Below are 16,375 nucleotides of genomic sequence, written 5' to 3'. Positions count from 1 at the left end.
TAATTTTGTGCCTTTCCCCAAGCTGCCCGCCGTGTCTCATGTGGCCATTTCCATGTAACTAGGGACTTAACATTCATCTCAGCAGTTTCCCCATCAGCTTAGAGAGGCAGTTTCTCCAATCACTGGCCTGGCCCCAAGGAGCTGTTAACTGCATGTCGGCAGTGTTACGTGTGTGCGTGCGTGCGTGCGTGTGTGCGTGCGTGTGTGTGTGTGTGTGTGTGTGTGTGTGTGTGTGTGTGTGTTTATCTTTGTGAGAAACAAATGTCTTCACAAGCATAGAACGATGAGGAAAATCATGGAAATGTGAGTGAGTGAGAATAATTATTCACCAAATTGACTCTTTAATACCTCCTCTTTAACTCATTCAGTGCCAAGTAAATGAGAAAATAATTGCATAATGTGCCAGTGATTTTTTGATTTTCTTACCTTTTTCAAGTAGTCACAGAATATTTATCTCCAGTATGATCGATCCCCTGGTGGTTACTAATCACAGAGGGTTTCACTGTGCTTCCCCCGAAAGAAAAAAATATGTCATCGCGACCTTCAGTTCACTTTTATACGCCTTTGAACATTGTCTCGGCCAAAAATACATAGTAAAAAAAAAAAGTACACAGGAGCCGAGATACAGGATTTTTAAGTAATATATATATATATATCATTTTGTCATTCACATACTGTCGGCCGACGCATATAGAACCACGCAAGCACCAGCATATAGTATACATAATGAGGCCTAGCCATGTCTGCTGCTGCACCCCCTTGCCAAGTACGACCGTGGAGACAGTCTGCAGTTTAAACCAAATTTGTCAAACTCCTTATGGATTTCTGTATGCAGAAAACATCCAGATGTCAAGACACCGACTCATCAACAGCCAGATGGGTTTATACTCTCTTAGGCAAAAAAAGAAATGTCTTATATCACACAATGAGAAAGTTTTGCACGGATTGTGGGCAGACAGGAAAAGCTTAAAGAAAAGGGAAAAAAAGAACATTAAAGAAAAGAGAAAAAAAAACATTAAATATCTAAAGGAATAGCTGGGGCAGGCATACACTGAAAGGGAAGGAACCAATGTGTGGAAGATAAGTCGCAGGCTCTATGCTTAGTATAATTTCACAAAAACGTTGTGAAATGCGTGCTCGAATGAAAGCTCAAAGCACAGACAGCCATTGAAAGCATCAGCTAACCTCAACATTTACCATCTTTGGGGTGATCACACAGTGAGACTTGTCACTACAGCTGTGGGCGCTTCAGAAATGTCTTGGCAAGGGCGCCGCTGGCATAGCCGTTAAGGTGCATACCGCGTAGGGGCTCCAATGCGACCTGACAGTGAGTCGCAGGTTCGATTCCCGAGCCCGACGACCTTTACTGCGCGTCGCTCCCTGTCTCTCTCCGTGTTTCCTGTCTTTCACTACTTTATATACTATCAATAAAGGCAGAAACGCCCCCAAAAATATATAAAAAGAAATGTCTTGGAAAACAGGGGTCGTGTCCACAGAAAGTGTTTATTTTTGTACTTGCCGCTTAAAATTGATAAATAGATAATATAGAAAAATCTTCATGTAAACATTACTTTTGCTTCTGAGAGGAAAAACAGAAGGCATTCAAAATGTTCCACTGAAACTTTAAAACCAGTGAAGCTCTGGGGCCCTTTGAGAAAATAATGTATTTCACAGTATTAGGAAATCTATAAGCACTCCTCTCCCTGTGGCCTAAATGTCATGTTTACCCCAGCAAGCGTGACCGGATCAGTGAAAGTGAACTTGTTCAGCTTCAGCTTGGGGTAAACACTAGCTGTTTCCTAAACTCTCAGGTAGATAAAAACAAATGTATTCAGCATATAGCTTACTAGCTCGGCCAGCACTTGTTAAATCCTTGATGAATCTACTAGAAGAATCTCTGGCCTGGTCCCAAATAGCCCTACGGATGCTCTGTTTATAGAGTCATTAATTTGTCTGGTATTGAACACAGTCATCTGGAGTGAGTTTACAGATTTTTTTTAAATTGTTTATTGGCCTCCATGGAGCCTGGTTTTAATTATTACTCAGCGGGAACTAGTGTATGCAACAAGCACACACTGATAGAACGTATCCCAACAATTTAATCATCTAAACATAATTTTGGATAATTGCAGGCGAGTTTCTTCCTTAAGTTACTGCCACAATAAAATCTGAATGGGGGAATGCTTTCATCTGCATTTAAAACAGCTTTTTCTCCCCTTTTTCTTTTTTGAATATCCAGTGATCATCAGATCCCCATTCCAAAGTATCTTATGTCTACAAGTATGTTCTGCTAAGCACTGCTCCAGTTTGTTTAAAAGATGATTATGGGAGAGCTCTAAGGAGCACTTAATGTACTGAGCCCATGCACCATGGGTGTTAATTAGCAGATATTTGTAGTGTGTATCACTGTTAATGTGCACTAGCAGTTATTAGGCGCAGCATCTCATGTGGTGAAGTCTTGAACAACCACAAAACTGTTGTAATAATTAGCTAACATTTTATTTTTTCTTGCAACTAGGTCAGCAGCACTTAGCCCATTGTCATCTTCTTTCTACTATGCGGTTTGGAGCTAAAACAAGACAATGTCTCTTCCAGTTCTGGACTAAAGGAAATGGGCAAGGCTACAACAGTTCAGTTGCCATGTGAAGTACCGTACAAGAAATCAGCCATGAATGTGGTGGCGGTCACATTCCTTAAATTCATTGATCCAAACCTGAACTTAAGCATCGTTCAACAGAACTCAAAACAAGAGTCAAAATATTAGAAATTGGATATAAGGATGGAAATATGAAATTTCCATCCAGTAGGGATGGTGCAGGTGCTGTACACAGTTAGAATGTGTACTGTACCCGAAAATAATTCACAATCCATTGTTCAGTTGTGCAACACACAACTAGCAACGATCACTGATGCAGTTAATGTGTCCAAAAGGCTCAGGAATGATGTGTTATTAGTATCAATATGGCGCTATGCTACGGTTAACTATGGATAACAGACCGTCAGTCACCCACGCACACACACTCAGTGGTGAAAACATAATAAACATGCCCAAACATCCCTACAATCCATCCAGGGGTTTGCCTTCGTCAGAGCCCCGCCGCTAGTGGGGCCAACAATTGTGACTGTTCAATTTGAATGACCAGTTGAGGGATTATTTTTTAGATTAAAGTTGATGCCCTGTGAAGGACAATAAACCAACTAAAATGCCCGACTGGAATTTTGTCACAAACAACACCGAATCAAAAATGTATTCAATTTATGTAATTTGCCATGTACCTCACCAAATGTAAATGCTGTGCGTGTGGATTGAATGCACCCCTAACCTAGTTTGACCCGCCATGTTCATGTGTGTTCCCAGGGTGTTTCTAGCTGAACAGTTCGATTCCCTTCAGTCCCACCTTGACACCATGATGCCTGCCGCCAAGAAGCCCTTCCTGCAGCAGTTCTATTCTCAGGTACTGTAATCATCATACAGTGGCTTCCTGGCCATGGCAGATATTTGTCACCCAGGCATAATTTGCATGATATTCTTACTCCTTTCATCAACAAATCCAATGTATTTATTTATTGAATTAATGATTATGAATACTTCCACGAACCACAACGTAAAAAGGCTGACCTCTCTGCCATCACTGAATATCTGCCAGGTTGCTAGCTGCATGTGCATTGCGCAATTACACACCGATACGCACTTCTGTGCCTTGTCAAGAACTAGGAGGAAATAAACATAAACAGTGCTAATGCTTCGGATTGATTTTCTTTTTCATTTGTGGCAAACAGAAGGAACAGGGATTTTTTTTTTAAAGTAACGTAAGTAATGCAATTTATTTGGAAAATGTAGCTAAGTAACCGAGTTGTCATCTGCTATTTGGACCTTTTAAGTAAAAAATAAGTAAATATAATAATGTGGGGGAAATGGGGAACTTAATCAGTTGTCTTATATGTCAAATATTTACATTAAACATATATCAACAACGCAACGTCTGTTGGTAATCAACACCAGCGCATCAGCAAACCATGAAATATTTCAAGATTTGAATGAATTAAGTACATTTAAGTGCTGCCAGGACTCTTATCAGGTAAACGAAAATGTTCTCGAACTCAACTGATGGCCATGCTTGAGGGTTATTAGTCCAGACATCCTATGAATGAACTTGTTGATTTGTAACCATCTGTCGCACTGAGAACAGCATTTGGCTGCCAAAGTACAAATTACTACTGCATCTGTAACCTCTATTACAGGCCTATTTCCCCATCAACGGCACAGAAAATTGTCTGTCATTCATATCCACCCAGCCGTGTCTCCTAGTCTTCTTTTCTGTTGCCGAGACAGGTCTGTTTCTGACAGAAAATTAATGTCATGGCTGGTGATTCCATCCGTTGAAACCTCAAAAACAACAATTATCCTTATATATATCGGTAGTTGGCGGTTCACACCACAAACCCAAGATTGTTATCTCACACCTCTCACAGCAGTGACTAGTTTAAGGAAAGATTATTAAAAGTATTTTGTGATCCTAAAACTTCTGATTCAAAAAATGATCTTGCGTAATATGAAATTAAATGAAAAACCGCATTAAAAACAAAAAATGTCAATTTGTTCGATTTCACATGTCTACTTGCTGCATTTTCCGCCTATCATACACCTGTCACAGTATTACTCCTGAGTTTGCTCCCGTTCTCTCATCTCGCAGACGGTGTCCACGGCCAGTGAACTAAGGAAACCCATCTACTGGATTGTGGCCGCAAAAGCCATCGACTATGAACAGATGTTGCTCCTGATGGCCGGAGTCAAGTGGGACATCCGGGAGATAATGTCCCAGCACAACGTATACGTAGACGTCCTCTTAAAGGTAAACAGAAGTGAGAAATGCACACGCGACTTCTCGGTTTTGTACAAAGTGCAAATCGTTGCTCATGTGTGTGTGTGTACAGTACTGTATATTACAGATGGTATGGGGCTTATGTGCTCGTATAGGTAAATGTTTTTACGGACGTATTATAGTGTACGATGAAAGTGTTCTGTGTCATTGCTCGCTCAGTGAATTAACCACTGAAACATTTTACTTTGTTGACCGGGGGTCTAGACTAGGCCCCCTCCTTTTTTCACCTCTACACCAAATATCATTGCTGAAAATCTACAAGCTCACAACGCATGAATGAATGACCAGAGGGGATATCAAAAGCAGAAGCGTGGATCCCACCCATCCCCACCCCCACCCCCATGTCTGTAATGGCAGCTTTTACATGTTACTTTATGTAAAATAAACAGATCAGGAAGATGCAGGACTCAGTTGTCAGGAACCAAACTCCATGTTTATTGTAGATCTCATCACAGCAGAGAGAGACTAGTGTCTCCCTCCAGGGCTTCCCCCATCACTCCCCTCACACCAATCTCTTACACATATTTATACAATCAGGAGAAGTACACAAGAGGTAACAACAGATGGTCACTCCTTACATAGGCTCTATTCTATAACTGACTCACCCAGAGTCAGTATGTTTGAAATAGGTTTGCATGAGTCGACTGTTTGTAAGGGAGAGGAGTTTAACAAGTAAGAACAGGTGATGATTGTTGCATCTACTAATACATTCTTACTAATACAATTAATCAATACCACAATGACTGTTATATGAATTTTATCCACTACATTTCAGCCCTTAGGGCATAAATATAAAGTATTTATGTCCTATAAAAATAGAGAAAATTCATAGAATGACAGGACATTATGCTAATTCAATGGGATGCAATCATGTACAAATATTCAAAACAAAACTGTATTGTTAGATACACGTGTGATGGCAGTGACAAGCAAGCATTGCGCATATGCTACTGGTCACGTATCCTCAAACAGTGTATTCAACAATTCTACAGTAATGGTTACAGAGAAAGTCAACACCAATAACCATTTTTTCCCCACACTTCACTTCTTATGTATTTAAAAATCATAGGACCTTTTGGCATACTGTATCTTTGATAATGCTATGCTCTTTGACATTTGTTAAACAACTGATCTGCAGTTTGTACATTTATACAATTTTTGGAAATGTTATATCTGATTTGCAGCTTGTAGATCTGCCATTTTTGGGAAAGATTGCAATTGCTTCTTTTAAATACTATTATGGTGGTGTAGTTCCACACTACAAACCTCATAGCTTTATTGTATTACCTATTTAGTAGCTAGTTAAGACCCAAATGTACCCATCAGGCAGGTAATTGACCCTTTGAAAAATAGAATCTCGGCCTGTCACCGGTCTCTGTTTTAGACTCCATATGATCTTGTTGACATAAAAGTCCTCAATCGAAAATGTATTTAATTTAATTTAATACAATTTTAATAAAAATGTTCCCTTAATAAAAATGTTCCCTTACCCCCCCAAAGTTTGTAAGTAACTTTCAGGAAATAATGGACTGACCAATGGTCAAATAATGGTCGGAAATAAATGTTCCCTGACCCCCCATAGTTTGTGAGTACTTTCATAGAATAATGGACTGACCAATGGTTCTGCAGAAACCATCGGCCGGACCCATGATCCGGAAAGCTGCACACAAACTTTTTGCTATACAGTAAAATGTAATACTCAACCGAGGTACAGTTTAACCTGTCTTTATACTATCTCCATCAATCACTCAAAAATTGCTGTAACAATTTGCTTGATAACCCCTAAAGTTCTAGCCTACGGATTATTCTTTTAGTTCTTTTATTTTAAATTATATCAACACGTGGAATTTGCAACCGAATGGATTTTTCATCACAGTATGGCACTATCAACACACCATGGAATTTTCATCACTCGGGCATTTTCACTACATGGAATAAAAAATATAGAATTATGTAAAATTTCTTGCCACATGGGAATTTGCCTACACGTGGTGTGTTTATTTTAATCCGAGTTTTACTTAACATTTATCTAGCAAGAGCACAATAAGTGGACTGGAGACAAATAAAATCTGTTTTAAATTACCCGTTTCACATTATTGATTGAGCGCCTTGAAACACTACATTTTGAATAATTACTTTGATACATTTTAAAACTCAAATGTATTCCTGTTCCAGTGTTTGGTCTATCTTCACTCACACACAGACACACACGGCCCCTATCGCACCTGCCACCCCCCTTCCCCCCTGTCAGCTATTCTGGGGAGAGGAATAGAAATGGGGGAACCAGACTGATAAGTGAACTATTTAGTTCATGTGTGTGGAAATAGATTACAATACTGACTTACTCAAGTTCTATGACATTATTGTCTTTTCTTTTATGCATATTACCCCACCATTAAACAATATTGTTCTTACATTAATTAGTAGAATATAATTCTCAATTTTGGATCGGATTGTACTGCGATTTTTAAGGAAGTACCATTAAACAATATTTTTCTTACATTAATTTAGTAGAATATAATTTTCAATTTTGGATCGGACTGTACTGCAATTTTTTAAGGAAGTACCTCAAACGAATTCATTTTATCACTCTCACCCTATTTTTAGTATGACAATGAATAGAACTTGCAAAGTAAATTAAACCGTTCAGAACATAACTCAGGACATGAACCTTTTATGTGTGTGGCCTGCTCCGCATGTAGTAGATTGGTGCCTGTTGTATTAACATTGTCACCTGGTCCATCTTGCCAAGGAGTCCGCGGAGCCCGACGTGGGGCAAGGCAGTGGATGTGGTCCACCCCGTTCTGGATAGTTGGCCACAGCATTTCCACCTGGCCCATAGTTGCATGGAACAGACCCTGCACCATATTGTTCGTGATCCTGGTCTGGGTGCTGCTGGTGCAGCCATGCACTCCTTTCGACAGGACACTCCCTCTCCATGTGGTCATCTGAGGCACAGTAATGACATAAGACCGCTATGTCATATGGCTCACTGTTTCCTCCTCTTCTTTGCCTCCATTCACGGCTCCTTTTCTTCCTATGTGACTCCTGATTTGGTTGCTGCTGCTGTTGTTGTTCCTGTGGTGGCTGCCGGTGGTTCTCATAGAACATCAACTGTGCTCTTTCCAATTTCTTCTTCCTCCCGTCTTCTTGTGAGAGCATGTGCCTCTCAGCGTGCAGTGCATGTCCCCACACCTCAGTGAGGTTCTGACTTTCCCATCCAATACAGGAAGTCATAACCCGGTTATGGATGGACGGGCGCAAGCCATTGATCACGGCAGTTTTTAACAAGTCACTGTAAGCCGGGTTGTCTAGTGTCACACCACAATGTTTCTGAAAGCAGTCCTCCATTCTATTTCTGTAGGTGTCACAGGTTTCATCAGCCCATTGCTTAGTGCTGTGAATTTTCGGCCAATCAGTGTGTGCTGGAAAAGCTGCTTTCACCCTGTCAAACAATGTAATAGAATAATAATATTCCATTCAGGTGAAGTTTTAGATCATTTATTAGGAAGATTCAGGCAGAGAGCAACAGCATACAGATCATTCAGAGCCAGGCCTCCTGGCCTGACCAACAGCCCATTCGGGGCACAAGCCTCCTCAACCTCCTCTACCACAGTTCTTTATACTCCACATTGTACCAAAGAGGCTTTTCTAAATGGTCTTATAAGGTATGGACTAAATATAAGAGAGACACAACCATAGCTACACAAATACACATAGCTGAGACAGTGACAGTAGCATGAAGGATTCAGATCAGCTGTTCCATTTACAGCTGTAGGTGAGTTACATTTAGCACATTCATGTGTAGAGTGGTTGACTAAAGACCCCTGCTGTGAGTTTAAACCTTCTTAGTTCAGATAAAGTTAGATAGTACAGAAATGATAGAAGAACAGGTTGGCATTCTAATTTATCCATTACATTCCAGAGTTTTTTCTTTTTGTACATGAATAATCATATTCATGTACATACGACAGGTGATTTATAGAATGCCAAATCAATAGACATTTTCCTACCTACATGTTGATATAGCTATATATTTACTCAACCATTTTTGTAGAGCTCTCTCTCTCTCTCATTTTCTAGAATTTAGTATATGTGAAATCTTTTATCTGGTTGGACATTAAATCTCTGTTTTTCAAGGCAAAGGGCCCTTAGCACGCTGGCTAATTGGGGCGATACGCGTGTCTAAACACTTCTCTCCCTTCTAAACGTTAAAAGGCCAGAGACTATGCAGTCAAAACAAATATTTCCACATTTATGGCCAATGCCCAGTTGACTAATTTTTTCTTTTAGATATCAGCTTTTATCTAAAATTCCTATATTAATTTATTCATATAAATATCAAACATATCACATGAAACATATTACAGACTAATAGACCTGGTTGTTTTAGGTTTGAAAGCTCTGAAAGCCTCTCACTCATAATGTCAAATCTATCTCTGTTTGTATGTTAAATCTCTGTTTCTCAAGACTGAGGGCTCCATACAGATTCATTTACCAATTCGGACCGCCTTTCACGGATTGATTTTGACAGTTTCCTTCTAAGGACTTTGCACCGGAGTACAGGTATTCTCCGACTTTCACGGACGGCTCGTCTTACACGACCTAATTTCCTTTTAAGGACTTTGCACCGGAGTACAGGTATTTTCCGACTTTCACGGACGGCTCGTCTTACACGACCTAATTTCTTAATTTGGCTTTCACCAACTTTGCACCGGAGTACAGGTATTTATCGATTGGATACGAATGGCTCGATTTTCACGACCAACTTTGCACAAAAGTACAGGTATTTATCGATTGGATACGAATGGCTCGCTTTTCACGACCTAGTTTATCTCACCCCAGACGTTGATATGCCAGAGATTAGGCAGTATGAACAAATATTTTCAGTTAGATATTGAATATAGTTTTCCAGTCTTCATGGCTCTTTCCTCCATCTTCACTTGGCGTACGGGTCCATTTGGTTATGTGTCTGACAGCGATCTCCAAACAGGCTAGTGGTTCCAGTAGTCCAGTGCCTCTCACGTGCAGCATGTCTCTCTGTGGCAGTGATCTCCATTGGGCTGGTGGGTCCCAGTTCAGTGGCTCTCAAATGCTCTCTGTGGCTCTCTGTGCCTTGTCCTCCTGCTGTGGCAAAGTCTCTTGTTGTTTGTATGGTGTCGATTTCGTCACCTCTGCTGCTGCATGGTGACATTGTTGGTGCTGCTCTCATGGCTGGTGACCATGCATGCTCTGTGGAAAACGCATGCTCTGCTCCTTCCCTCTGTGGCTTGAAGCTTGTGGTTTCCTTGTTGTCATCACAGACAGAATAGATCGGTCTGCAAGGTTCCAATCGTGTAGACCTTGTTGAAGATCATCAGAAGTTGATTCTGCATAGCTTGCTTCTGTAGTGGTCTCCTCTTTGTCCTCCATCGTCTGGATCTGGTCCGGATCTGCTTTGAGAAAATCTTTTTCCCAAAAAGTCCTTCACCCTTAAGTTCTTTTGATCAAGTATCCATAATCATAATTAGTTATGAAATATGAAATATTGACCCTGCTCACAGCGCCAAATGTAATAGAATAATAATATTCCATTCAGGTGAAGTTTTAGATCATTTATTAGGAAGATTCAGGCAGAGAGCAACAGCATACAGATCATTCAGAGCCAGGCCTCCTGGCCTGACCAACAGCCCATTCGGGGCACAAGCCTCCTCAACCTCCTCTACCACAGTTCTTTATACTCCACATTGTACCAAAGAGGCTTTTCTAAATGGTCTTATAAGGTATGGACTAAATATAAGAGAGACACAACCATAGCTACACAAATACACATAGCTGAGACAGTGACAGTAGCATGAAGGATTCAGATCAGCTGTTCCATTTACAGCTGTAGGTGAGTTACATTTAGCACATTCATGTGTAGAGTGGTTGACTAAAGACCCCTGCTGTGAGTTTAAACCTTCTTAGTTCAGATAAAGTTAGATAGTACAGAAATGATAGAAGAACAGGTTGGCATTCTAATTTATCCATTACATGTCCCCCAAGCAAATTGAACCGTGGCTGTAAGAGAATGTAAGAGGAAGAGAGATACATTTCAATGCAATAGCTGTCATTCTCATTTCATACAGATAACAGGTGTGTCATATCTCCCATAGAGATCAATTAGTTGCCACGGAGGTGAAAAGGGTCAAATGAGTCCGCTTTGGAGAGGAAAATCCAGATCTCCCCCCTACGTTTTTGTTCTCGTTAAAGACCACAGGTCTCCAGTCTCTCACCTGTTCTTGGAAATACTCAGGGTTTGCCTCTAAATGAGTGTATTTATTCATGCTGTCCACTCACCCCGTCATAAATTTTGCATGAAAGAAGGGTATGATGGGGTGGCACAGGCTTTATTCTTCCGACGCACAGAGAGAGAGAGATAAAGCATGGTCTCAGGGAAAGACGACGGGCTCGTCACAGTGTTGCGAATCATGAGCACGGCTGTTATTTGCTTTCACAAAGCAAGAAAATTCCAATATGCATAAGCCTCTGTCTCAGGAAACCAGTATCAGCCCCAAGCTATGGCAAATTAAAATACACACAGCCTATCCTGGGCCAATCCTGTTAATAAAAAACGTGAACTCACCTTCCTAATATCCTGGTGGACCCTCAAATGTTTATTTAACTCTGAGAGTGGTACAAAATGGACCCTTATTTAAATCTCCCGGAGTTACAAATGGATAAATTAACTCTGAGGATTTTTATTGTGTAGCTGCTCTCCGGTTAAGCTGCCTTAAGCCTAACTAATTTAGTTCATAAGCTGAATATCCAGTGGGTAGCCTGTTCCTTGGCTTGTTTTATGTGTGTCAGCATGTCAAATTACTGCTGATAGACTGCTACCACTTTGACACAATAAGAAATGTGGTTAATATTTTAGAAGGAATTCAACAGCAACTAATAATGGTGTTTTTTTGTATTTTTATTTTATTTTTGGGGGGCTTTTTTGCCTTTATTGATAGTATAGTAGAATGACAGGAAACAGGGAGAGAGAGACAGGGAGCGACAGGCAGCAGTGGTCGTTGGGAACGGGACGTGAAACCGCAACGCTCTGTCAGGCATTAGAGTGTGGTATGCACCTGGACCGCTAGGCCAGCAGGCGCCCCCTAATAATGTTTTTTTCTTCATCATACTTAACTTCATCAAGTACAGTATATACTTTCCACTATGGATAAAGATTGGCATTCATTGACATGGCATTATTGCAGGATAATTCATTGTGAAATGCAGGGGAGAAAATTGTATTCATAAATGCATGATGATCAGTAGCGTTCAGCTTCAATGCTGATTTGCATATAGAATGGCAGGGAAATGCAGCAGCACCAGAAATATTTATATATTTTGAACAAAATGCTTCGCTCAGACCATGTTGTGGAACATTTGTAATGAATGAAAAGGCCTGTACGGTACTGTACTGTCTACTGGGGTGCAAAAGCAATGACATTTTTGCCTGCCTTGAAATTCCTTCAGGTCCAGTTTTGTAGAGATATTATATTTAAAATTATGGCCTGTCATGGGCCACGTTTATCACTCATGTTTACGTTTCAATTCCAATTTCAATTTGCTCTCTTGTGAAACACCTACTGTGTTTATTATGATACCAACGTACCTTTATGATTACAACTTTCAGTGAGAGCAACGAGCACAGGCTAACTATTTGTCATGTCAACTGAGAAAGACACTGATGTCATTGTGGGCCTTTTCTCTGAATAGCAGTGTTTTTATTGCACAATGCACTTAACCCATTTAGACCTGAGGCCAGTTTTTTTTTTGTGTTTTTTTTTAATATTTACATATATTTAAAGATTTCCACAAATGTTCAAGATGAAAAAAATAATAATAGCAGATCTACAAGCTCATAGCGTGGCACTCGCTATGAGTCGAATATCTTTTTTGTTATCTGTTTTGTTGCATTAGTCGACTAATAGGCAACATTTGGCCAATCAGATTCGACTATAGAAATCCTTAGTCAGGGACAGGCCTACTGGCCAGTTGGCCAGTGAATCTTTGTCTGTTGTTATTTTTTTATTTATTTATTTATTACAAAGAAAGAGCTTTGAGGGAAGAGCTGTGTCAGTGTCTTCCTGGCTTATATGTTTTGGCTGGCACATTGCACTCAACTGGCAGAGCGAGAAACAGTTAAATATTTGCAGGGCACAAAAATAATGTCAGGGTGCAATAGGTCACCAAAGATAACATAAACCATGCCCAAGGTTTTTTGTTAATTAATTTTAAACCTGTCACGTACAGTAAGTTGACCTAAGGCTTAAAACTTGAAAACAAATTCAATTATAGATTATACTGTTCCAGGTTTCCTGTGATTATTTGGGAACAATGCCAAATCAATTAATAGACAACTGGTGATTGTAAATTTTTTCCCCCTTATTTCCATAATCTCCCCAGGAGTTTGAGCAGTTTAACAAGCGTCTGGGTGAGGTATCCAGACATGTGCGAATCCCCCTGGCTGTGTCCAATGTCCTGTGGGAGCACTGTATCCGCTTAGCCAACAGGACACTGGTTGAGGGGTAAGTAGGACTGCACTCTTTCTCAGGTTTTCTTTTCAATGTGGAGATGTGTCTATTGCAGGGTTATTAGAGTTAACTAAAACTAACAAAATAACTAAAACTAGAATTGACAAAATATTTTACTTAAAAAAAGAAATAAAAAAAGAGGCTTTACCAAAAAACTAACTGACAGTATCCAATATATATATATATATTTTTTAAATAATGAAAATGGCTGATCTACAAGATCACAACGTGATGCGTTTGTAGTTGTTTCGTTCCAACCCTCTGCATAGGAAAGTGACATGGGTGAGTTTAAAAAAAAAACGTTTTACTATTTTATACTCAAGTTGCCCAGGGCCCTCCGTCAAAATATGTCGGACATCAAGAGTGCTGAAAGCATACCAATTTCTATTTTGACTTTTAGATGAGTGATTGAAAATCAGTAGATGATTTTAAATGTGGATTTAGCTCATTTATGACTAAAATCATTTCGGACATCATTTCTGAACTCAAACTAAAATGCGCTCCCACAATGATCCCACATTTCCCACTATGTCTTACTCTCGATCATTTTAGCTTGTGGTTCTTTCCGTGGCATGCACCATTCATTGAGTATCTTGTTGAAATGAATGGTATTGGTTGTCTGATGTACGCGTGGCATAGTTTGATTTATTTTAACCCAAATACAAGTCAACTATGCAAATGACACCTGTTGGATTGCTGTTCAAATAGTTTAATTGCCTAGAATCGCTAAATAAACTCAAAGGCAGTCAGCAAACCTAAAGCCATTGGATTCACCAAGTGTCAAATTATCAGTAGTGTCTAGAAAAAGAAAGAAAGAAAGAAATACAAGCCTATGTCAGCTTCTTTTTTCCCCTTCTTTTTTTTGATGACTCTGCAAATGTGACGATGTGTGAAGCATCAATGCCAGCTGGAAATACCAGAGGACAAATCAACAATGCAGGGAAAAAGTAATCTGCAAACAAAAACACTGTTCAGTTATAGTTTACAGCCGCACTTCATCACTCAGGGATATTGTCCCCGTCGGGTGGAAACCTTGTATGTTCAAAACCATTCCTATTATTTTATTATAATAAAAACATTTAAAATAGTGAAAATAGCCGCGTCATTGGCTAATTCCACATCTTTTGTGCGACACTCTTGCACGATTACGAATAAACTAAAAGCTGAAATATGGAGATACAAGGTGTCTGCCTCGACGGCGACGATATGCTAATATGTACTGTACCTGTGGAATACTGGATTTATAGCATGAAGAATTGGGAAGGCGTAGAAACTGCGGCTCATTCATTTATCTTAGCTTTGTTTGACGGCTTTCGCCTTTTTGGTGGAGGAGATATCTGTGCTCCCAGGGCACAGTCGTAAATATTGGCCATGAGCTCGTGTCATGCGCTGAGCGGCTCGGTGAGTTATTACATCACAGTGTTTTGGAGCCTCGTCGCCTCTTGGCTTCCCAGGGAAGAAGCCTCGGGGGGGAAAAGTTGAAATTTCTCCCCGCTTTCTTTCTTATTTTCTTTCTTTTTTTCCTCTCTCAGAGAACCAGTGGTGTAAAGTAACTAAGTACATTTACTCAAGTACTGTACTTACGTACAATTTTGAGGTACTTTTACTTTACTGGAGTATTTCCAATTGTCTATCTATACTTTTACTTCTACTCCACTACATCTCAGAGACAAATATTGAACTTTTACTCCACTACAATTATTTGAAAACTTTAGTTACTTTGCAGATATAAATTATGACATTATAAAACATACTTCAACCACTTTAACCACTATCTAGGCTATTTGAAAATTGCCGATCTACTATCTCACAACGCGTCGCAATGCGTTGTGAGCTTGTAGATCTGCTATTTTCAAACATTGTTGTACTTTTACTTTTGGTACTTCAAGTACATTTTGATACCAATACTGTTGTACTTTTACTCAAGTAAATTTTTAATTCCGGACTTTTACTTGTAACAGAGTACTTCTACATTGCAGTATTGATACTTTTACTTAAGTAAAACATTTGAGTACTTTTTCCACCACTGCAGAGAACATCTGCTCATCATAACTTGGAAAAGAAACGTTCTCCTTTGCTAGGGGAATGCCTAGGATAGGTTCGCTTTGAAGCACGGTGCCAGGTTCCAGAGTCCTTTGAGACTTGAAATGGTGTTGAACTTTGGTAGAACCTTGGTTTGCGTTGCTATAACTCACTCAAGACCAAGAAAGTGGATCATATCTCTCCAGTTCTCAGATCTTTACACTGGCTTCCTATCTGTCAAAGAATTGATTTCAAAATACAGTCGTGGTTTACAAAGCATTGGCATTATTTAGGGCCAAAATCCATTTCTTCAGAGTCAAAACTAAACGTGGAGAAGCAGCGTCCATCTTTATACACCACATATCTGGGAGTGCTACAACTCTGTTCTTTTAAATCAAAGCTGATTGGTCCGTTTGCTGCAGCCTTTTATTGAGGCTTTTGTTTCATTTCTTGTTTCTCTTAGCTCTTTAATAACAATTTTATTGAATTAATAATATGAATGCGTTTCTTTTGCTCTTCCTCTTGACACTCTTCAAATGTTTTGTGTAAAGCACTTTGAATTACCTTGGTCTTGAAATGTGTCGTAAAGATTTACCTTGCCTTGCTAATTAGGCATGATATACAAGTCCAAATATTGTCTTCTGAACAAAACACAAAAAGTTAAATAAGAGGTTTCTGCCCGACAGCAACGTTATGTAATGTGCAGTAAATGCTACAAATGCTATATCATACTGTAATAACCTAATCTCTCATCACAGCGTTTGGGTTTCAGCTCACAAACGGCCTTTGAGGGAAGCAGCATGACACAGGCCCCATCCCCCCACACAAATACACCTGCCCTGCACCTGACCCGTCCCACAGTGCAATTCCCGGTCACTTGTGTTGTAAAGGACAGCTGTGGGCAGTGAAAGGCAGTGAAATGCC

At 39.8% G+C, this 16,375-nt stretch overlaps 1 protein-coding gene across 2 annotated transcripts in view; it reads left to right on the top strand.

Moving 5' to 3' along the window:
- The window catches only part of vps50 (VPS50 subunit of EARP/GARPII complex), a 192,843-nt gene that overhangs the window by 168,476 nt on the left and 7,992 nt on the right, over positions 1-16,375 (top strand). For both annotated transcript variants that reach the window (XM_080442184.1, XM_080442183.1), the window contains exons 24-26: positions 3,359-3,455; positions 4,695-4,853; positions 13,302-13,423. In XM_080442184.1, coding sequence (XP_080298310.1) covers positions 3,359-3,455; positions 4,695-4,853; positions 13,302-13,423 — 378 coding nt within the window. The remainder of the gene's footprint in view (positions 1-3,358; positions 3,456-4,694; positions 4,854-13,301; positions 13,424-16,375) is intronic.

The sequence above is a fragment of the Gymnoscopelus braueri genome (assembly GCF_963280865.1).
Source record: "Gymnoscopelus braueri genome assembly, chromosome: 11".
In the NCBI taxonomy this organism is placed as follows: domain Eukaryota; kingdom Metazoa; phylum Chordata; class Actinopteri; order Myctophiformes; family Myctophidae; genus Gymnoscopelus; species Gymnoscopelus braueri.
Note: the sequence above shows the minus strand (reverse complement) of the source record. Positions and strands in the feature narration are given on the sequence as shown.